This window comes from Neolamprologus multifasciatus, chromosome 22 (genome assembly GCF_963576455.1).
Source record: "Neolamprologus multifasciatus chromosome 22, fNeoMul1.2, whole genome shotgun sequence".
Classification (NCBI taxonomy): domain Eukaryota; kingdom Metazoa; phylum Chordata; class Actinopteri; order Cichliformes; family Cichlidae; genus Neolamprologus; species Neolamprologus multifasciatus.
Genome location: NC_140459.1, coordinates 3,559,203 through 3,582,880, shown reverse-complemented (window position 1 = coordinate 3,582,880; position 23,678 = coordinate 3,559,203). Strand labels below are relative to the sequence as shown.

At 39.3% G+C, this 23,678-nt stretch overlaps 1 protein-coding gene, 3 long non-coding RNA genes and 1 pseudogene across 5 annotated transcripts; 3 read left to right on the top strand and 2 right to left on the bottom strand.

The window, feature by feature from the left end:
* Window positions 1-425: 425 nt before the first annotated feature.
* Window positions 426-2,573, bottom strand: LOC146492635 (uncharacterized). The gene is made up of 2 exons (XR_014871779.1): window positions 2,337-2,573; window positions 426-832 (listed from the first exon to the last, which is right to left on the bottom strand). It is a non-coding gene; the product is annotated as an uncharacterized LOC146492635 (long non-coding RNA).
* A 1,280-nt stretch (window positions 2,574-3,853) lies between these two features.
* LOC146492631 (immunoglobulin kappa light chain-like) lies at window positions 3,854-23,469 on the top strand. The gene is made up of 5 exons (XM_085149587.1): window positions 3,854-4,665; window positions 4,773-5,080; window positions 21,682-21,708; window positions 22,216-22,249; window positions 22,986-23,469. The coding sequence occupies exons 1-5, from the start codon at window positions 4,614-4,616 to the stop codon at window positions 23,312-23,314; spliced, it is 750 nt and encodes a 249-aa protein (XP_085005713.1). The 5' UTR covers window positions 3,854-4,613; the 3' UTR covers window positions 23,315-23,469.
* On the top strand, window positions 6,725-7,629 carry LOC146492634 (uncharacterized). The gene is made up of 2 exons (XR_014872100.1): window positions 6,725-7,070; window positions 7,178-7,629. It is a non-coding gene; the product is annotated as an uncharacterized LOC146492634 (long non-coding RNA).
* Window positions 12,888-14,832, bottom strand: LOC146492633 (uncharacterized). Its single transcript, XR_014872101.1, has 2 exons — window positions 13,403-14,832; window positions 12,888-13,182 (listed from the first exon to the last, which is right to left on the bottom strand). It is a non-coding gene; the product is annotated as an uncharacterized LOC146492633 (long non-coding RNA).
* Window positions 15,350-18,026, top strand: LOC146492632 (Ig kappa-b4 chain C region pseudogene; annotated as a pseudogene). The gene is made up of 3 exons (XR_014872073.1): window positions 15,350-15,425; window positions 16,149-16,286; window positions 17,527-18,026. The product of XR_014872073.1 is annotated as an Ig kappa-b4 chain C region pseudogene (transcript).
* Window positions 23,470-23,678: the final 209 nt, after the last annotated feature.

The window sequence follows — 23,678 nt, the reverse complement described above, 5'->3', positions numbered from 1 at the left end:
TTTGCATGCAGAACTTTACCAAAAACAGGAGCAGAGAGAAAACAGTCTGTATCTCTTGTTGTCTTACAGTGAATTACTATGATCCCATTTTCATTGCTGACAGTAATGCTAACAATAATTTAAAATAGAACATAAATACTCTCAAATCAGCTGTGTTAGTGTAAATATCTATAACTGTCAGTATGTACTGATAAATTAAATTCAAATGTAGTAATATTTAATATAGAGCATGTACCTAAGCACTTCAGAGACACGTTGCCTGAAGTTTTGCTTTAAAGATGATTACATGATAATCATAAATATTTGTGTTTCTGTAGAACTTAAAGCAGGATGAATTAGTCATTAGTCTTATGAGTTTGAGAAAATTGTTTCTAACTTTCATAATCCAAAGATAAAATATTTAAATGATTGTTTTCAATCAATCAATCAATGTAAAATAATGTGTGTTTCTGAGCAGCTGTCAGTTCAGATTTTCTTTTTCTCAGTTCCTCTCCAGCTGAGGGAGGTTTTTGTACGGCGTTGTATCACTGTGTGAACGGCCACGTGTTACAGTTCTGACAGTAATAAACTCCTGCATCTTCAGCCTGAACTCTGCTGATAGTCAGAGTGTAGTCAGTCCCAGATCCACTTCCACTGAAACGATCAGAAACTCCAGACTGACGGCTGGTAGCAGAATAAATTAAGAGTTTGGGAGATTCTCCGTCCTTTTGAAGGTACCAGTGGAGGCATGTGCCAACACTTGAACTGGCTTTACATCTGACAGAGACAGTCTGTCCTGGAACAACAGACTGAGCTTCTGGAGTCTGAGTCAGGACTTGTTCTCCTGATGAACCTGAAAACATGAAAAAGTGGAGAAAAGTTATTGAGATGATCAAGATCCAAACATTAGAGGATCATTTCTCTAACATGGAGAACAGATGGAAGAAGGTCAGTGCTGCTGGTTTCAGAGTTTCTCCATCATAGCAGAACATAATTGTGGTGAACCTGGCTGCATGCTGAAGCAAAGACAGAGAGGCTCAATTCCTGTAATGTTTCACCATACACAAACACAGGTGAAGCCATAAAGGCAGGAAGTTTACTAAACAAGAACACAGAACCTTCACATATGATGTGCCTGTAGGTAAACACTATAACTAATTGCCTCCCCCACATCTTACATGTATAGGGGAGGAACAGAAGAATGTCTTTGATCATACAGTTTAAGGCAAGGTTTACAAATTTAAGTTCAACAATGACAGCATTTAACAATTCACTCTAACAGCAGAGAAATTTGAATTTGTGTGTACAGTATATAATAACTGATTGTTTCATATGTTAAAGTGGGTCCATATTCTGTCATTTATGAAACACACCTGATTGTATTTGGAAAGACAAATTAACACCTTTCTTTAGAATTGTATTCATTAAATGTGAAGCATTCACCATGGATCTCTTAATAGTTTCTCTCCACATACTGCTTTGGATCAGGTTTGTCTAAAACTCATGAATCTTCACTGAGGGTCAAAAACAGCTCCAGACTGACTCGCAGTAAAACTGTTAGAAACTCCAGAGTGATGATTTGTAACAGATTAAACAAAGTGTTTAGTTACATCTGCAGTTTTGTGAAGATAGGGACAACCTATTCTGGAAATTTGTCCATAATCAGTGAACACTTCTTTCATCAAATGAAAGAAGACGTCTTCTTTCATTTAACGTCTTCTTTCATTTAAGAAGACGTCTCCTTTCATTTAAGAAGACGTCTTCTTAAATGAAAGAAGACGTCTTCTTTCATTAAATGTTTTTACTGTTGATGTGTACTCATTGTCTCAAACTGCAAAACAGGATTAATGATTCAACTCGGTGCTTTACTTTTCTGCAGCTGTTTCAGATCAGTTCCTCTTCAGCTGAGAGGTTTTTGTACGATGGTTTTTCACTGTGTGAACGGGAAGCTGTAACCACTTTGTCCACAATAATAAACTCCTGCATCTTCAGCCTGAACTCCACTGATGGTCAGAGTGAAATCAGTTCCTGACTGACTTCCACTGAAGCGATCAGGAATTCCAGACTGACGGCTTGTTGCATAATAAACAAGCAGTTTAGGAGATTCTGCAGGTTTCTGAAGATACCAGTGCAGGTAGCTACCCATACTTGAACTGGCTTTACATCTGATAGAGACAGTCTGTCCTGGAACAACAGACTGAGCTTTAGGAGTCTGAGTCAGGATGATTTCAGGTGATGAACCTGAAAATATTAATTAGATGAGAAGAGTTACTGAGAAAAATTCATCTTGGAGAAAATTTACTTGAATTTGAAGTGTGGAGCTGGCTGCATGCTGAAGTTTTCACAGAGAGTCTCACCCTGAACAAGGAGCCCCAGGGTGGCCAGCAGTAGAGTCAGTGACATCATCATTGTGCTGCTGGTGTGTGAGTGGCTCTGAAAGGCCTGGACAGCCACTGATCAACACTGGCCTCTTAACAGCTGTGAGCAGAGAGGCAGGACACATATGCAAACACACAGAGTCAGCTGGAGCTGTCCTCAACATAACAGGGTGTTTTACCCTCAGTGCAAACTGAAGAATTCAATCATTTATGACATCTAGTGGAGAGAAAGAGAATGTTTCAACTTATAAAACACCTGTTAATTTATTTATGTTATTTTAACACATTTATGACTCTTGTATAAAAAGTTTTGCGAATACAAAACTTCAAAAAGCACAACATTTTAAACTGCATCTGGAAAAAATGTCCTTCAACAAATATTTCCTCAAAAAAGTGATTCACAAAAGAGAAAAAGAGCTGCTGGATATGAGACGATAAGTTAATGACCTGAAATAAGTCCTTAAAAAAACAAGCAGGATGACAAGTCAGCGAAACTCTTGGTGTCACAAATGAAACAGTATCACATCACTCATAAGTAACGAGGTCACTATTACAAATCCTTTTAAAAAGAAGAAAAATTAAAAATGTCTATTACTCAAATTAAAAGAAAACTAAAACAATCAAATTAGAAAAGCTGATTTTATTACAAAATTACAGCTTCATTAACATGAACAAATTAATTTGGACATAAAAACTAACTTTTTACTAAACTGTCACAGCCTGGCTCAAAGGATGTTGTTTATTATGTTGCTCTCGTTTTCTTCTGCTTGTTTTCTTTTTTCATTCTCAACAGGTGAAATTAAAAAAGTATCTACTGTTATCTATTGTTAGCTAGTTTATTGTGATGGTGTTGTTTTTATTATGTTGCTCTTTGTTGTTTGTTTTCTCTTCTGTTTTTTATCTCCATACAGGTGATCCAGGTGTTTTGTTTGTTTTTCTTTTTTTTTCTTCCCCCCTTTCTCACCATCTCTTCTCCCCTCCTCTATTTTTCTTTCTCTCCCTCTCTTTCTTTCATTCCTTCTCCCTGTCCTATCCCCCAGTCATGTCTGTCCCGTCTTTAAAAAATGAAAATAAAATAAATACATAATTATAATAAAGGTCAATCAAATGGACCAATATGGCAAGGCCATGATGATCCACTTGGTAAAGTAAATCCACTTGGCATCTTTCTTGGCCTTCAGAAAACAATTCTGATGGATAAAGATCCAAACGGGACACAAAAAAAAATAAAAAAATATAAAAAAGTCTTACATCACTAGCCGTGTCTGGGCTCAAACTCCGCTACAGGTCCATAAATCAAACGATCACTGTGGCATCACTGAGAGTTGAAAAACCGTCTAAAGTCTTTCATCTGTAATGAAATAATCAGCGTTCTTCTTTACCAGCTGTAAGAATTGAGTTTATCATCCAGGCATCCATGAAAACGGAATTTATGACATTTAACAAAGTTAGAAATTAGCAGGAAGTTAGCTCGCTAGCTTCCTGCTAATCTAAATACAAGATATCATGTCCTGACTGCGGGATTTTGGAAACAAATTCAAACGTACAGCTCTGTTATCACTTCCAACATAAATGAAGACAGAAAACTAAACAGCAGTGACGTTTGTAGGGTTACTGAAGTTTGGCTAGCTGGTATATAACGATGTGCTACGTGATAGCTAGCAACACAGCTATGTTAGCGTAACATAAACAAGCTAACTTTTTTTTCCACTCGATAAAAGTTAGCGTGAGTGTTCTCGGTGGTCAGGAACAAATGTAATCGCATGGCAGGATGCTGTAAAAGGACCAAACTTCAGCCAGAACAACTGAGATAATCCATCCACAATACGAGGTTAGTCATTCATATACTGCTGCATGGGCTGGGCTGTAGTTACATCGTAAGGTTTTAAAAACTGAGCTTAAATAAATGATTAGCGGTAATAAAAGCTGAGGGAGGTCAACAGTGATCACTGACTGTTTTAGGAGCTTTTTGAGATTAAATAGAAGAAAATACAAAACATTAAACACAAAAGCCATATTAAACACGGACTACTTTAGGCCCGGAAGCAGGATTCGTCACGTCATCACTTAAAGACCGGATAACGAATTACAGTCGTCCAGAGTCAGTCAGATGATTTCCATAGAGAGGCACTTTGCATCAGCAGCACCATGCTCCAGTGCTCTGGGAGAGTTTATAGTCCTGAGAGTTGAACACTGGATGACTGACAGCTGTCCTTCATCACAACAAAAGCCACAGAAATCCTCCTCATCAAAAACATGACTTTGATCTGCGTCCTCATCTGGACTCTCCTCTGCTGCTGCTTCACAGGTAAAGTCCAGAGAATCAAACTCCTCTCCTCTATCAACATCTGTCCCTCTGAAATGAAGCCCACAAAACCATGAAGCTGCTTTATGTTTTTGTCTCTGTGTCCTCAGAGTCCAGAGGACAATATACAGTGACTCAGCCTGGAGCAGTGAGCTCTGCTGTGGGAGGATCTGTGAGCATCAAGTGTACGACCAGTCAGAATGTTTATGCTTCTGGAAGTACGCACTATTTAGCCTGGTACCAACAGAAAGATGGGGAATCTCCCAAACGTCTCATTTATCGTGCTAGCAGCCGAGAATCAGGGATTCCAGGTCGTTTTACAGGCAGTGGATCAAACTCTGACTTCACTCTGACCATCAGTGGAGTCCAGGCTGAAGATGCAGCAGTTTATTACTGTCAGAGTTACCACACCCCATATGTGTTCACACAGTGAAAAACAGTCGTACAAAAACCTCCCTCAGTCAGACTGAACAGAAACTGAAGTGACTGCTGCAGCTGGAAGATACTGCAGAGACTGATACAGTTCACTGAGGACACACACACACACACACACACAAACACACACATTTTATATTGCTGAAATATTTCTGCTTTAAGAATAAATTAGCATTAAAACATCCATCCATACCTTTACTATCTGCAGTGTCACATTCAGGAAGTGAATAAATAACAAGTCATAAAAAATGTCACTAGAATGAGCACATTGAGGCTTTTATTCTTCATTGAGAATAATATGCTCAAATATTTAGTGTGAACTCTAAAAATAATGTAGTGATTTAAAATTGAGGACTTTACTGTGTTTGAATAGTTATGATTGATAAGGACGATCATATTCACAGAATTACTTTTACAGCTGACATTGTTGGAAATGCATGAAACATTCAGAATTTTAAATGATGTGACGTCTCATGCTATTAGTATCGTCATCAAAGATCATCCTGGAAAATATTTGCTCATAGGGGGCTCTCTGATTGTTGGGGTTGTTCTGTATTCTTGTAAGTCTTTTTTATGTTACAATAGTGACTGTTGTGAGTTGATGTTACATAAATAAAACTGAATTGGACTGAACTGAATATTTTTTAGTTCCCACAACTGTTTCACGAGGAAAACCTGTAGAAATAAAGTGTTTCTGACCAGTAAGATGGTAGAAAGCTTTTACTTTGAAAACATCCAGGAACTAATGAGTTTGTTGAAAAAGTGGATTACAGTGACTTAAAGGGAGCAGGAGAGCATACACTTTGAAATACTGATGGATTATGACACAATTATGATTTAGAGATTTCCAACAGTGCCTGAATCACATTAAAGTTTATAGTTTGAGCTGCTTCAAAATGCCTTTGACTTTTAATTATCAGTTTTCTCAAGTTTCATTTCATGCAAAAGTTGACTTCATGAGTCAAGTAATGTGTCTTATCCTGACATTTTCCCTCTTGCATGAAGTTTAGTTAAGTTCTGCTCTGTTCTATTAAAATATCAGAATTATTTAGGACCAGGAGCATGTGGGTCCATGCAGATCAGGACTAAGTGAAGAGGATGCTGGAGCCTCTCTCAGATGCTATTGGGAAAAGAGACAGGATACACCCAGGATAGATAAAGAGATGGACAACCATTCATACTCACATTTTCACATTTGATCAATTTAGAGTCACCAGTTAACCTAACCACAGTATCTGCCTGTCTTTGGATGTGGAAGGAAACCGGAGAGAGCCCACAGAAACACTGGAGGAACCTGCAACCTCCACAAAGAAAGTCCCCAGCCTGGATGAACCCAGGACCATCCTGCTGTTAAAACAATAAGTGTTAAAGCTATAATGAGAATCACACAATGATTTTTCCTAAGCTTTGCTGTCATGTCTTAAATAAAATAAACTACCTCACTGCGGGTTAGCATAATACTAGATAAAACACAAACTGGAAAAACACAGTATTTATGACGTGGAAGTGAAGTCTCCCTGTAGTCTTCCAAAGAATATAAAAGCATATTTTAATTTAAATTTATTACATTTTAATTGCAGCAGTTTCTTTAAACTTCTTTCCTATGGTAGAAAGGTGATTACTTGGATTAAGATACCCCCCACCAAAAAAATGAAACCAAAACAAAAAAGAAAGGAAAGAAAAAAGCTTGAAAAATTCCCAAAAATAACTGTGATAAACTGATAGATCCACTTATAAATGATTCTTCAGATCAACTGAATCTGTCTTACAGTCAGATGATTTCCATAGAGAGGCACTTTGCATCAGCAGCACCATGCTCCAGTGCTCTGGGAGAGTTTATAGTCCTGAGAGTTGAACACTGGATGACTGACAGCTGTCCTTCATCACAACAGAAGCCACAGAAATCCTCCTCATCAAAAACATGACTTTGATCTGCGTCCTCATCTGGACTCTCCTCTGCTGCTGCTTCACAGGTAAAGTCCAGAGAATCAAACTCCTCTCCTCTATCAACATCTGTCCCTCTGAAATGAAGCCCACAAAACCATGAAGCTGCTTTATGTTTTTGTCTCTGTGTCCTCAGAGTCCAGAGGACAGATCACAGTGACTCAGCCTGGAGCAGTGAGCTCTGCTGTGGGAGGATCTGTGAGCATCAACTGCAAAACGAGTCATAGAGTAGATGGTGGTGGTGACCTGTCATGGTACCAACAGAAAAATGGAGGAGTTCCTAAACTGCTCATTTACTCTGCTAGCAATCGATATTCAGGGATTCCAGCTCGTTTTACAGGCAGTGGATCGAACTCTGACTTCACTCTGACCATCAGTGGAGTCCAGGCTGAAGATGCAGCAGTTTATTACTGTCTTGGTGATTTCCTTGTTAACAGTCAGTATTCGTTCACACAGTGAAAAACAGTCGTACAAAAACCTCCCTCAGTCAGACTGAACAGAAACTGAAGTGACTGCTGCAGCTGGAAGATACTGCAGAGACTGATACAGTTCACTGAGGACACACACACACACACACACACACACACACACAGTAGTACAGGTCCTCCATCTTTTTTTCACCCATAAAGGGTTTAATTTGTGAGAGTAAACTTGTGCAGTGTAAACAGTAAAATGTAAACATTGCAGCAGTTAAGGAGTGAAAGGCCATTTTTGTTGAAACACTTGTTTCCTGGTTAAGAGCATTGTTTAGAAACTCGTCTTTGGTTTACTTTTCATTTTCTGTTTGGGAAGATTGGGGAACATAAGGACCTGTTTTCTTGTTTTGGCATTGCTCACATCCAAAACAAATAAACTCCTCTATACCAAACATTAACCTTCTTATCAACTCACATGATCTTGTTGTGCAAATAAAGTCATCCTGTTTTTATTAAGCTGTATATTTTCAAACATGAACATTGTTAAAATGATTTGGTTTCTGTTACGACCCGGCTCAAAGCCGCAACATAAAAAAGGAGATGAATACCAGAGTACAGGTGAACAGAGGTTTTGTCTTAAAATGGAATATCAGGTCGGCTAAAATGGCTGGTGCCACCAAGGCAAAGACAAGTGAGCTCCCGGGAAGCTTGCCTCAGGTATGCTTTTACCCACACCTGACTAGGTGTGGCCAATTAGCACCAGCTGAACACACTGAGCAGATTCGAGGCTGCAGAGGTATGTAACACCTCCTCCCTTAAAAGGGTTCCTCTAGGACCCCTAAACAAATTAGAAGTCCCTCTGAAGCCTTGATCCCTCAAAAATAAGTTGGCATCTTTAAGCATGGATGCCCCTACATGAGGATCTGAAGTTGCCACACTGAACACACAAAAAGTAACATGTGACCAACACAAAGGAGTACAACAGTCACAAACCCAAAATGATTATTCAGCCTGTTACAACACAAAATGAAACCAGCCACGAATAATCACACACAAGTGATCTGTGGTCTCCACCACACAAACGGTCACATATGAGTGGCCCTATACCACAACAAGTTACTTAATCCACAAAGTTCAGTAAAGGAAGCATGCTAGTGACCAACCACAAAATGGAGAGCTATGGCCACACAATGATCACATCAAGGGTGGTTCAGCACCCCACAGTGTTATTGCCATCACCTGGCCAACAACACTCACAAGTGATCCAACAAAATACCATATTCCCCACAACACTAAAGGTCACAGCACAAAACACTCACCTCACAAGGATCTCATTAGCATCCATCAACACTGACATATGCACACACAGTACACATTATGCCAACTTAAAAATGGTCTACCTGCCTCAGCCACAAGACCATAATTATTGAATTGTCTCAAACCTCTAGCCAAGTTTGGTGCCACTGATTTACTATGTGCAACTCCCAGCCTAAAACACTAAAAACAACAAAACTCTAACTTTACCTATCCTAGTCTTCAGTGGTGTACCAGGCTCGAGGCAACTTTAAACGCGAACTCTTTCACTTTGTTGTTCTCCTGGTGTTTCATTTGTTCAACTGGAATGCTAAAGTTCAAAAAACAAATCCCAGAATGGTTTTCAGTTAAGCTAAGCAGTGCCTTCATGTTCTAATGATCTTTAACATTACAGGGCTCTAGAAGAACTTTCTGCCTTGGTTGCACCGGTGCGCCTTTTTTTCTTAGGCGCACCCATTTTTTCAACCGCATCGCTTAACACCGCGGTTTAACATGTGCCCTATTTTGGGGGGGAAATTGCTGTCCATACAGACAATATTGATTTGTAAATGATTAACTAACAATCTTGTTCTTGTGCTTAAAGTGCTTTGGCACTCTTTGGCAATAAGAATGCAGAGATGGCACCGGGTGTTATGGCCTCACTTAGAGAGATGAAAAGTAATAAAGAGACCAGGGGACTAATAGTATATTAGGAAAATGATTAAATTATAGCAGGGAAAACTTAACAGACAGGTTTTGTTATCAAATGTTGAATTTATCCACTGCTGATAACAGGTTGCAGGACAAACGTTTAACTTTTGTAAAAGGAAAAAAGATTCTGGTATGACTGTTGCCGGTTCGAGCCCCGTCTCGGACAGTCTCGGTCGTTGTGTCCTTGGGCAAGACACTTCACCTACCACCTACTGGTGTTGGCCAGAAGGGCCGATGGCGCGATATGGCAGCCTCGCTTCTGTCAGTCTGCCCCAGGACAGCTGTGGCTACAATGTAGCTGCCTCCACCAGTGTGTGAATGTGTGTGTGAATGGGTGGATGACTGGATGTGTAAAGCGCTTTGGGGTCCCTAGGGGGGGACTAGTAAAAAGCGCTATATAAATACAGGCCATTTACCATAAATACATGGGATGATCCATGATTTGGGGAAAATTAGAAAAGAAAAACTGCATCTTACACTTGTCTTTGTGATGCTGAATACTTTATTACTCTTATGACCTCCAGTTGTTTGCAAGTGTGAAGGTTGATTTAACTTACAGATTTTGTTTTCCAGGCAATGATAGTGTGGATGCAGGCTCCAGGCAGAGCCAGGAGTTAAACTTAATATGCAAAAGACGCTGACGTCTTTTAACTCAGGGGTACAGGGCTGGAGTGAAATTACTCCGGAGGAGAAGCCCTGATGTTGCCTGGGAAATGATCTAACTAACCTTTTTCTTTTGTTATTCCCCTAGTTTTGTTGAGTTGACTCATGGGAGAGACCATGTGTCAAAAGGGGGGTTTCCAGATTTAACATGAAACAATGTTTTCTATGATTTTTACTGTGATTTGTGGGGTTAGCAGTTCATTTACAGGTATTAAACCTATACAAGTGTATAGGTTTTGATGACCCATAAGTCAACTGAACTAAAAGGAAAATGTGGATTGATATTGGTTGATGTGTTTTCTAAATGTTTAGAGATTGTCTGACAGCCCAGGCAGTGGTTGAGGTCAAAGGTCTGATGTGTGGTGTCCTGCTGGTCATCATGAGAGGATTCAGGAACTACAGCAGTAACCATAAAGCTGCGGTGGAACGAGAGCTATGCCTCTGGGCTTTCCAGGGATCATCAAGAGGAGATTGTGGACAACAGACGAGCATCTGAGGGTGAGGGGAGCGTGCCAAGCTTCAATCGACAGCACAGAGGGAGTTCAATGATGGCATCATGATTCTGTGAGCAGCACAGAAACCAGAAGCTAGGGTGGTGATGGGGAATGACCGACGGCAATTTCCTATGAACATCACCTAATGTTGTGTCACTGTGCTAAGCATACTTTGACAATCTTAAGAGGGTCTTCCTTTGTGTCATTGTTGTTGTCATTTGCATCATGACCATCATGATTCAACAGGTGGGATCATAACAGCAGTAAACAACTGGATCCAATACCCTTACCGAGAAACGTTTTCTGCAGAGATAAAAAGGACAATAGAGGAGTCATAAGTATTCCCCCCACAGGAAGAATGCCTGAAGTGAGGTGATGAGGGTTGATAGAGGCCATAAAAAAGGGGCTCTATCATATAATCATATATGCTTAGAGGTATCAATTGTATGATGATAGAGGTCTGATCCTCAGTAGACTGCAAAGACTCTGTGTGCCTTCCAGAGTGTTCTGACATGCACACACATCCTAAGGTCATGAGTGAGGTCGTAACTTCTTTATATAGTATGGGAGGACACCTACTCTGTATCTAAGTATAAGAGCCTTTGGTTTAGGTAAACAGGACTCCTGGCACCAGCTTTTAAGGAGACGTTCACAGGGCCATATCTTGATACACACACATACAGTGCCTTGTCTTTGTAACCAAGGGGGGTTTACGAGGGGAGGTACTATTGTATTGTGTGAACTGTTTTCCCAATAAAAAATGATGGTATTTGTTTAAGAAATGTACAGTGTGTGTGTGTGTGTGTGTGTCCTCAGTGAACTGTATCAGTCTCTGCAGTATCTTCCAGCTGCAGCAGTCACTTCAGTTTCTGTTCAGTCTGACTGAGGGAGGTTTTTGTACGACTGTTTTTCACTGTGTGAACACATCTTTACTGTTGATAGCGTGATAACTCTGACAGTAATAAACTGCTGCATCTTCAGCCTGGACTCCACTGATGGTCAGAGTGAAGTCAGAGTTTGATCCACTGCCTGTAAAACGAGCTGGAATCCCTGATTGTCGACTGCTAATATAGGTAATGAGCAGTTTAGTAACTCCTCCATCTTTCTGTTGGTACCAGGATAAATAATTACTATTAACATTCTGACTGGTCGTACACTTGATGCTGACTGTGTCTCCCACAGCAGAGCTCACTGCTCCAGGCTGAGTCACTGTGATCTGTCCTCTGGACTCTGAGGACACAGAGACAAAAACATGAAGAGGGACAGATGTTGATAGAGGAGAGGAGTTTGATTCTCTGGACTTTACCTGTGAAGCAGCAGCAGAGGAGAGTCCAGATGAGGACGCAGATCAAAGTCATGTTTTTGATGAGGAGGATTTCTGTGGCTTCTGTTGTGATGAAGGACAGCTGTCAGTCATCCAGTGTTCAACTCTCAGGACTATAAACTCTCCCAGAGCACTGGAGCATGGTGCTGCTGATGCAAAGTGCCTCTCTATGGAAATCATCTGACTGACAGAAACAGGTAAGTTAAAATAGAATAGAAAGCCTTTTTTTGTCACTATAAAGTTGTACAAACAGAGAAAATGAGACAAAGACACAAAGTTGCAGGGGGAGGGGAAGTGCCAGAAACACATTATATTAGATTAATATTTCAAACATGACAAAATGCTAATCTTACAGCAGCAAAATGATTGTATCTCTACAGTTTAAACATTTCTTATGCACAGAGTGGATAGTCAAAAAAATTGAATCGTCACAAATACATTATTTTATATTTATTACTTTAATTTTTTAGTCTCATTTTATTCTTATTGTCACGGTTTCTGAGGCAAGCTGCATGGTGTTATGAAGGAAGGACCCAAGATTCAGGCACAGGCTGTGATGCGAGTGAGCTTTTATTCCAACAGGTGAAAACACACAAAAAGTGAGGATGGCAAGGACAGAACTAAGGCTACGTTCACACTGCAGGCGAAAGCGCATCAAATCCGACTTCTTTGACCCTATGTGACCCATATCCCATCATGGTGTAACAGTGTGAACGGCACAAATCCGATATTTTCAAATCCGATCTGGGTCACTTTCATATGTGGTTCTGAATCCAATACATATCTGATGTTTTAGAAAGCTGCTGTTTGATGGTCATGTCGCATTAAATCCGTCTTTTACGTCACCAAAACAAGACAGACGCCACAAAATAATCAAATAATATTGTGGGCCCACACACACTCTCACCAAACACACACACAGCTCAAGTGCTACATACTTTCTGCTAGCAAACCCCTCGTTGCAGGCCTGAGTCGTGGCTCGGGTGCGTTGGGACCTAAAACAATATGGTCGCTTCACTTGTTGCCAAGCAGTAAAAATAAAAAGCACATGCAAACAACAGTACTCACACCTCAAGGCAGTTCAAGGGGATAGCGGGGAAACTGGGTCACGGCTACCAGCAGGCCACGGCAGCAGCACTCACAGTCGTCCTTTCCACGTGCTCCCACGTGAACACATAACTTCAGCACACCAGCAGAAGGGACCTCTCTGACACGCCAGCAAGACGTCCGTCTCCTCCTACTGAATCACACAACCCCGCTAAATGCCAGTTCACATGCGATAACATTCAATCTTAGCATTAGCTTAATAAATAAAACAGAGCAGAACAAGAGCTTAGCGAATATGCTAGGCTACGCTAGCGGCTATGTTAGCAGTTATGCTAGCGGCTAATGGCGGTTAGCAGTTAGCCCGTTTTACACAATAACATTGGGTACAAGTGTCAGACAAAATTCACATTTACCTCACAGTAGGGTACAACAGTTCTCGACTCAGTTAACTATCCGTCAACCCGAAAATACGTCTGTCGCCTTCTATGAACTCTGCGTTCACTCGACACTGTTCAGCTCTCGTCTCTCTCGCTTCCTGCTAGTGATGGGTCATTCGCGAACGAAATGGCTCTTAGAGCCGACTCTTTGAACTGAACGACACGAGCCGGCTCCTTATTGGGATCCGTGAGGGTTTTTTTTGTCTTTCTCTCACCCTCTCTCTCGCCCTTTTTTCCGCTAAACTCCGCACGTGCGGCCTGTACTTTGCGCTGGGCAGAGGGGGGAGGGGCGTTAGTTACACTCGCAGTAGCACAGGAACAGAGCCAGAGAGAAAGAGAGCGAGGGACAACAACGTCACATTAGAAAGGTATAGTAATCATCCACTATTTTCAGTTGCAGATGATAAAGGATTCAGAAATCATACAGGCCCATATGACAGAGAATGTGCATCTTCTTTTTGTTTTAATATTTTAATTTATATTTAATTGTGTTGTGGTTTGCAGTGTTTTGTGTTGTTTCACGTTAAAATTTGTTTAAAAGGAAAAAGCTGAAAATTTAAATAGTTAAAAGTTTAAAATGTAAATAGTTGTTCTTTGTATTATATGATTTATTTATTACATTTTATGTGGAGTGAATAAATAAAGTATATTTATGGTGGCCCTTAGAGACAAAGGAGTACAAACTCCAAAACATGTACAAACTCCAAAACACGTAAAAACTCCAAAACATGTAAAAACTCAGACGCACTTACAAACTCCAAAACACGTAAAAACTCAGAAGCACGTATAAACTCCAAAACACGTAAAAACTCAGAAGCACGTATAAACTCCAAAACACGTAAAAACTAAGAAGCACGTACAAACTCAGAATCACGTACAAAATACAACAGAAGTGCTCCAGGATGCTAGGGCGCAGTGTTGAGCGTTTGTTACCTAGTGGCTACACAAGCCAGGAAGTATCAACAACCTTATTTGGTGTGTGGTAATAACAGGTAAATGAATTTTTTTTTTAATTATTTGAATAAATATGAGTGCTTGTCTATAAATACACAAACAATACGCACATGCTTTCAATTGTGTAATTTAAGTGATCTGGGTAGCTCTGTTTTGGAAGTTCAGTTAAACCTAGAAATGTGTTTTGGAGTTTGTATATGCTTTAGAGTTTGTACGTGCTTTGTCTCTAGGGGCCATATATAAACATATATAAATAAAACCACTTTTTTTTTACATTAGTAATTCCTTTTCTGCATAATTTTATATTATTGTTAATGATTAAATAATTAAAGCAACAAAACAACCTGAAGAGCCGGTTCGGAGCCGAAAGAGCCGGCTCTTTTTAGTGAGCCGAGCCGAAAGAGCCGGATCTCTAAAAAGAGCCGGAAATCCCATCACTACTTCCTGCAGAGTGCACACGGCTCCCCACTTACTCCCACCCATCTACCTGAGAATACTTCAGGGTTCACTGGAGCTGTAGTACATATCCATACCATATCAAAAATAATGACATAAACCTCAAAATACAAATAAAAAGGTTGTGCATTTAACTGACACACATCACATACTTTGCAGGCATTTGTATACATTCTTGAACACATTAAACACTTGCAATTAACTATCAATATTAATGAACAAATTTAAATAATGAGCTACTTATATAGCCAGGGCTACACATAGCTAACATTCACACACATTCATACTCCGATGTATCCATCGGATAGCAATTTGGGGTTAGTATCTTGCCCAAGGATATTTGGCATGTAGACTAGGGGAAGCCAGGAATCGAACCACCAAGTTTTCGATCAGTGGATGACCTGCTCTACCATAATAAACACAATGCTTTGGTTCTATAACATTTTTCTATCATTACCTTATTTTGGATTAGGTGCATGAGCTTTTAAGTATGGATAATTAAATAATAGATTAATGAAATACCAGAGTGTGCCCTGTTCTGAGATGTACAGCAAGTGGAGAGTGACAGATGAGATGAGGAGATTGAAGAGTGACTCACAGGCAGAGCCGAGTTCATTTCCCACAGTTTTGTTGTTTAATTCTTTGCATTAATCTTTGCATTTTATCATCATCTCATAACACTTCTTTAATCAGCTACCATCTCTGCTGTGGACTTTTTACTGTCTACAGTCTCAAAGCAACACAGACCTCCATCACTATCTGCAGCAGGAGCAGCAGCAACCCCTCAACAGCAACAGCGTTGTTGATATTCAGCCTGGTTCTGTGTGCCCCTTTTTAACTTTGAGCACCCGTCCCTTCCAGCATCTCTGCACGGCCCTGCTCAGAATCATTCGTCTGTTTTAGGTTGACATTTTATATGTTTTGTAGAATAACAGGACAAACTGTGAGACTGGAAAGACTTGAGTTTCATGCTCTGTTTTGTGACGTAGTGTGTAATGCTCAGCAGTATTATCATTTTAACTGGTTCTGTGCGCGATCTGAAGACACTAAGTGTTTGTGAGAGAACATAAAACTGTTTTGATGCATTTGTGAGGTTTTACCTGATGAGTTTCAAGTTTTGTGATTGTAGCTTGAAAATTAAATTTAATGTTTAGAGTTATGAGAAAGAAGGTGGAAGCATTAAAGTGACGTATCTTAACAGTTGTAAAATGTAAATGACCAAATTGGATTATTGGAATATAGTTTTATTGTGTTTCGTTGATTTTTATGTAAAAATTATAATATTAATATGTTATGAAATTATGATTTAAAGAATTCATATTGTTGAGCTTGTTTGTTTCAGAGTCAGAGAGCCGTGTCTCTCTACAGTCAGAGGTTTTTGTACGGCGCCTCAATGAGTTTGTATCACTGTGGTACACGTTCGGTGGAGGAACCAGACTGCAAGTTGGAAGTAAGTAACAGATTTCTTTCTTGTGGTTATCTTGACTTTTCTGTCCAGTGTGACAAATAAAAAACCTCAAGAAAACAGTTTTTAGATAAATTTTCATGAAGAAACAAAGTTAGCTTCAGAATAAATGTTAAAATGAATATTAACAAATGATATAAAGCATCAGAGTGGACTTGAGAATATTTTACATTTACATACATCTGGTTAAGTCTTGAGAGCTTTTAGTTTTAATCCAGTCTGTTAGAGTCAGAGAGCCGTGTCTCTCTACAGTCAGAGGTTTTTGTACGGCGCCTCAATGAGTTTGTATCACTGTGGTGGACTTTTGGTGGAGGAACCAGACTGGATGTTGGAAGTAAGTTTATACTGTTTTTAAAGAAACATTGTCTAAGTGTGAATGTTAGCTTCATAACATTCCTGTAGAGGTTATATTATATCACCATTATACATAGAGGGTAACTTAATCAGCTTTGCTCAGATTTGATGTCCACATTTCTGACATAAAGACAATGTGATGTGTAAATAAAATGAAATAGAATCATCCTGTGATTTTTTTTCTATTTGTAAATTACATTTTTTGTTAGGATAAATTAAATGTTACTGTCCTTAAGGAAAACTGGACAGAGTGAAGATAAAGATCACTGGTGTTTTTACTGTGTCAGAAAAAATGTAGATTTTACGTATCATCATAAAATCATAGAACCACTACAATAAATGATTGAAGCCCACATGAGGTAAGTAGACAACTAGTGTATTTTACAGAACTGAGGATTTTGTAGCTTAACATCTGTTACAATTGTTGCCACTTCTGCTTATTCTATTTACAAACGTTAAGGATGAGCATTTGACAATGTGCAACATGTCTGGTGTTTCTATTGTATCAGATATAATTTCAAATGTCATTTAAAATCATATAAGCAGTAAAAAAAAATCCACATGAAGCAAGCAGTGCAGTTTGGTTTCTTATCTCTAACACGTTACACAGAACTGATGATTTTGAGGCTAAACTTGTTTTGTAAATGTTTCCACATCTGCTTCTTTTATTTCCAGTGTAGTTTGAACATATTTCAGGTCAAACTGTGTGATGATTCTCTCTGTGCTGATATGCATGAGAGGTTTCTTAAAGGGAAGTGAAACAATGTGTGAGTTAATGACTGGTGGAGCAGAAAAAACACCTGACAGAAACTTCTTAACGGAGAAAATCAACTCTTGGATCGTGTCCTCTAAGCTGATTGGTGTTTCCTAGGTGATACCCGCCCCACCCTGACGGTTCTGCCCCCCTCCAGTGCAGAGCTGGAGCAGGGGAAGGCCACGCTCATGTGTGTGGCCAACAAGGGCTTCCCCTCAGACTGGAGGCTGTCCTGGAAGGTGGATGGCAGTGGCAGCATCAGCTGGGAGGAGAGCAGGAGCCCCGTGGTGCAGGAGAACGACGGCCTCTACAGCTGGAGCAGCACCCTGAGGCTCCCTGCAGACCACTGGATGAAGGTGGGCTCTGTGACCTGTGAGGCCACCCAGGGCTCCCACACTCTGGTCTCAGAGCCACTCAGGAGAGACCAGTGTTCCCAGTCCTGACCTGACTCTGATACTGGTTTCATGCTCCTGCTTTCAGTCTGTGCTCTTTAACAATCTCACTCACTCGCTTCATCCTTAATGTGTTTGTTGCTTTTCATAAATTTGATGTTTTCAAGGTTTTTAAAATAATAAACATCTTCCCTAGACATTTGTCCTTTCACTTTATTTACTTCAGAATTTATATTTTACAGTCACACTGGTCAGATCATCACTTTGAAGGATTTTTTAAGAATGTTGACTATTTTCTTAGATCTGTTTTTAATTTATTTGAATTCAGATTATTTTCTTTCATTTTGCTCTCATTCTGAAAATGTAAAAATCTAAACACTAAAGATTTTATCAGGGTGGATTCAAAAAAGCAGAGTATCATCTGTACAAACAGGATTAACATGAACAGAGTAAGAAATAACACAAATACTAGTCCTCATGAACTCTAAATGGCAAATTGCCTTTACTCATTTAGCACATTTTTAGTGCTTTTTACTAAAAGTCCAATACACACAAATGCACATCACACATCACATGGTGCTTTGTTTTTAGAGTCACACTCAAACTCTGATGGATGCATTGAGGGTGGTAGGGGTTCAGTATCTGCCCATTGACAAGATCCTGGGCATATAAACAGATGTTGTAAATGCAGCCTCATGATAACGTACAATATCCAGAATATAGTTGAGTAGAAGTAGAGTTCAGCACACAATAGAAGTATTTGAATAAAGTTTGTTGTTGTGCATTGTGCTGCATTTACTGCTTTACTTTTTTTGAAATCAGACTAAGGAGTCACTACGCTCGTTCATTTCCCCCAAATCATAATTGCTGGTTGTCCACAAGTGCTCTGAGATATCACACAATTCTGGAGAGTCTGGGGTCAACTGGCATAGTTCCACCTGCTGAATCCACAGACAGCTTTTTTTAGCAGCCACACAGTTCACACAACACTCATGTTTGCCGTTAGACATTTCTTAAACTCCCCATTGCAACGTTTTATCCCTGGAATGGAAATTTCTCTCCAAGGTTTGCACTGTTGCACTAATTTTTGTTACATGCCCAATTATTTTATTTAGCTTTTTATTCCAAAATAAAAAAAACATATGAAATGCTGTCATGCATTTTACAAAGTGAGTTTGTTCACATGTAATCAGGTGTGTGTGCGTGTCTAGGAGCAAATTTCACCCGTACATCAGAAACAGGAAACTCAGTCTAGACTCATTTAACCCTCTGCAACTTTCTGTTCACTTCTGTTATAATCAAGTCATCTTTCCCTCATATAGAGACAACCAACTTATTTACATGTCAATTCTTAACCCACTAAGTTGACAGGATAACATAAATGCATGTTTACAATTGTCACAAACAGAGTTTCCTTCATACAGTAAATCTCTCATGTTGTTCCCATGTTCAGAAAGCATCTTACAATTTTACTATAGTATACACATAATATATACAACTACATTGATCACTGGAGTCTCTCTCTCTCTCTCTCTCTCTTTTTTTTTATTACAAAAAAAAGTTAACCTGCAACCTGGACAGTTAATTGTCAGCACGATGAACTTGTTAGGAATGAAATGATTAAATAAAGCAGTTTTTTATGATTCCTATAAACACATTGCAATGTGCTCATTAAAGAGTTGACACTCATTTGATGACTAGTGTCTGTTAAGTTTTTCATGTTTTAACATTGATGAGAGATATGGGCATGTTCATGAGTGTAAGCTGGTCTTCATTGCATGCATGTGTGTGTGTTAGTAGGCGGTTAATGCACTCTCTTCTTGTGTGTATGCATTGTTTCACCTTGCTCTTTTTTAATGGCGACATGGGCAAACCACAGCCTGCAGCTCTGTCTCTTCCCCTCCTCCCTCGTTGGCCTGTGTTTCTTTTTGGTGCAGTGCTGTACGGTGTCCCTGCTGCATGGTGGGGGTCAGGACTGTGTTTTACTTCTTTTGCCACTTCCTTTGTGTGCAGCCTTCCTTGGGCATAGCGAGCATTTCGGTATAATTCGGTCAGCCTTCGTTGGACCTCTCCCCCTACGTAGAGTTGCTGGACCTCAGGTGCTACATCTGGTCTCAGTCCTCGATAAATAACCCCACAGAGGTGACTTTCATAGGGGGTGGCGTTTGCTCCATCCTGGTCGTTAGGCTTAACAATGCCACTGTTGGCCTCCAAAGTTGTCATCAGGCGATGGATGAAATCCTCAGCGGACTCACCTCTGCTTTGTTTGCAGGCACATATTTTAGCCACGTGCACTTTTATCCTTGAAGGCCTGCCACGGGCCGTTGTCCAGCACTGTTATGTATCCTAATTGTAGAATGGCTACCTTGAGGTAGAACATGTCCTGTTATTTCTGCTGTTTGTTATATATGTTTATAAATACATTAACACAGATTTCAAAATAAAAAAAACATTTAACACATTTTATTAAATAACAGTTTTGATCTGGTTACAAACATACTGATTCATTGAAATAAATAAATTAGTTAAAGAAAAAGAAAAAAAGAGGTATAATGGATAAATCAACAGGCTAATTAGATTTACTGTGTTAACACACATTAAATCGTGTTTGTTTGTAAATAACTTGTATTCCTATGTATTATCTTGATAACAATGATAATGTTTGTAAATAAAAATATTATATTTATTAATCATTAATTTTCTCCCTTCATTTTTCACAGATTATTAAAACTACTATTATTTTTTATTTATTTTAACTATTATTTCAACATTTTAATGAATGAAGCAAATATTTTGTGTTGTCAAAAAGGTCATACCAGTATTGAGATACAATTAATAAACAGCATCAAAGTAAACAATGAAGTAATGTTGCAATTTGTACATTTTCAGACTGAATACATAATACTATTTTCTGACTTTAATGAATATTTTTGATATCAGTATTAGCATTATTGCTATTTGATTGGGGATCAGCCATCTGAAAAGTGTTTGGAGACTGTTTTTACAAGACTTTAAATGTTTTTGACTTTATCAAAAATAAAAAAATAAAAACACACATTTTGTGAAAGTTGCCTGAAAAGCTGTGTGTGTGTGTGTGTGTGTGTGTGTGTGTGTGTGTGTGTGTGTGTGTGTGTGTGTCCTCAGTGAACTGTATCAGTCTCTGCAGTATCTTCCAGCTGCAGCAGTCACTTCAGTTTCTCTTCAGTCTGACTGAGGGAGGTTTTTGTACGACTGTTTGTCACTGTGTGAACACAAGCTGACTGTTAGGGTAGTGAAGACTCTGACAGTAATAAACTGCTGCATCTTCAGCCTGGACTCCACTGATGGTCAGAGTGAAGTCAGAGTTTGATCCACTGCCTGTAAAACGAGCTGGAATCCCTGATTGTCGACTGCTAGCATAGTAAATGAGCAGTTTAGGAACTCCTCCATGTTTCTGTTGGTACCAGGCTAAAGCGTAAGAGCTATAAACATCCTGACTGGTCGTACACTTGATGCTCACAGTTCCTCCCACAGCAGAGCTCACTGCTCCAGGCTGAGTCACTGTGATCTGTCCTCTGGACTCTGAGGACACAGAGACAAAAACATAAAGCAGCTTCATGGTTTTGTGGGCTTCATTTCAGAGGGACAGATGTTGATAGAGGAGAGGAGTTTGATTCTCTGGACTTTACCTGTGAAGCAGCAGCAGAGGAGAGTCCAGATGAGGACGCAGATCAAAGTCATGTTTTTGATGAGGAGGATTTCTGTGGCTTCTGTTGTGATGAAGGACAGCTGTCAGTCATCCAGTGTTCAACTCTCAGGACTATAAACTCTCCCAGAGCACTGGAGCATGGTGCTGCTGATGCAAAGTGCCTCTCTATGGAAATGAACGACTCCAGCACAGACTTGGATCAATGTGATGATGCTGTTTATCATTAAATCAATCATTTCATGATATTATTGAGAAATACGTCAAAAAATGTTTTGTGGAGCATAATTAAGAAGGTGAAAGCTGATTTGTTTAAATCTGACCTGATTTCAGAGGAGAAATGTTCCTTAAGATCTCACAGTAATTTCATTAGAAAAGAATAAATATTTCTTTCTTCTTGTCCAAATGCAGTAATTTCGCAAAACGTCTTTGGAAATGTAGTCCAAAGTTATAAATCAAAATTTTATTAAAATCTTTAGTTAAATGTGAAACATTATATAAAATAATTCACTTCATACAAATCTGAACTATTTGCCTCAAATTATATTTTATAAATAGTGATTTTGCAAAATTGTTGCACAGTTTCTTGTTTCAGTTTTTATGCTTATAAAATTATTCAAACAGTGAATGATTTTGTTGAGTTTGTTTGTTTCAGAGTCAGAGAGCCGTGTCTCTCTACAGTCAGAGGTTTTTGTACGGCGCCTCAATGAGTTTGTATCACTGTGGTACACGTTCGGTGGAGGAACCAGACTGGATGTTAACTGTAAGTACATTTGACTCATTTATAAATTATATATTTCTAATGTTGATTTTATAATCTTATATAAATGCTTCATTTATCTCATAATTTTGCAGTTAAGAGATGAATTAATAATTATGTGTTTATTATGTAATTCTGCTTTCACAATAAAATCTTCTTGAGCATTTTGTTTCACTGAAACTCAAATTTTAAAACTTTTTAAATAGAATTTTAGAATCTTTAGAAACAGTTCATTGATGGCACATTTTTGATTCCATGTTTTAACCTTTTGGTGAAGTAACTGCAAATATTTTGTGATCAATTTTATTTCTCTATTTAAAATGACTACACTGCAATATGGTTACCTATGCTGACCGAGGTGGGCTCAGTTTATGACATGTAATGTGTCGTTAATCTTTTTTATTGATCCCAAATACAGAAAAAATAAGTTTGTTTTACTTGTTTAATATATAAAATGTTGAAATCTTGAGTTTTGATAACATTTTGACAAATTAATTCACTGATTATTTTAATTCTAATTATAAAACTAAGAAATAGTTCACAGATAACACACGAGAACATCAGAAGTCAAAGAAACGCTTTAATATTTTTATCTTTGGTACTGAAACTCGTCTGTTGCCATGGTTCAGCAGTGAAGCCTGTCTGTTACCATGGTTACCAAGCTCAGATAGAGAAGTGAAACAGCTGGAGATCAGTTTCACCCAAACTCCCAGTTTCTCTAACATCTCTCTCTCTGCAGTGGGTCGAGTCCCCCCCTCCCTGAGCGTGCTGGCGCCCTCTAGTGAGGAGCTGCAGCAGGGGAAGGCTACAGTCATGTGTGTGGCCAACAAGGGCTTCCCCTCAGACTGGAGGCTGTCCTGGAAGGTGGATGGCAGTGGCAGCATCAGCTGGGAGGAGAGCAGGAGCCCCGTGGTGCTGCAGAATGACGGCCACTACAGCTGGAGCAGCACCCTGAGGCTCCCTGCAGACCAGTGGGAGAAGGTGGGCTCTGTGACCTGTGAGGCCACCCAGGGCTCCCACACTCCACTCTCAGAGACTCTGAGGACAGACCAGTGTTACCAGTCCTGAGCTGACTCACTGGGACTCTGATACTGGCTTTAATCTGCAGCTTCTCTCAGTCTGCTCCCTCTGTGTCTGTATTGCTTTGATAGTTTTCATGTTTTCATGCTTGTGGCACTGTTGATGGTTTTAATACTTCAAATAAAAACTGAGGTCTTCAAATAGTGGTTTTCATGTGTTTCCATTCAGCTGCTCTTCTGTCTGATAATCATCCTTCAGGTTCAGCAGTGATGCTTCCATACACTGAAAATATCATTTTCAGTGTATCACTGCACATCAGGATGAAACCTTAAAAAAAAAACAATAACATAATCACCAACAGCTGCTCCCTGTTATAAATAGTTTCAGTCTTTTGTAGATAATTTCCCATCAT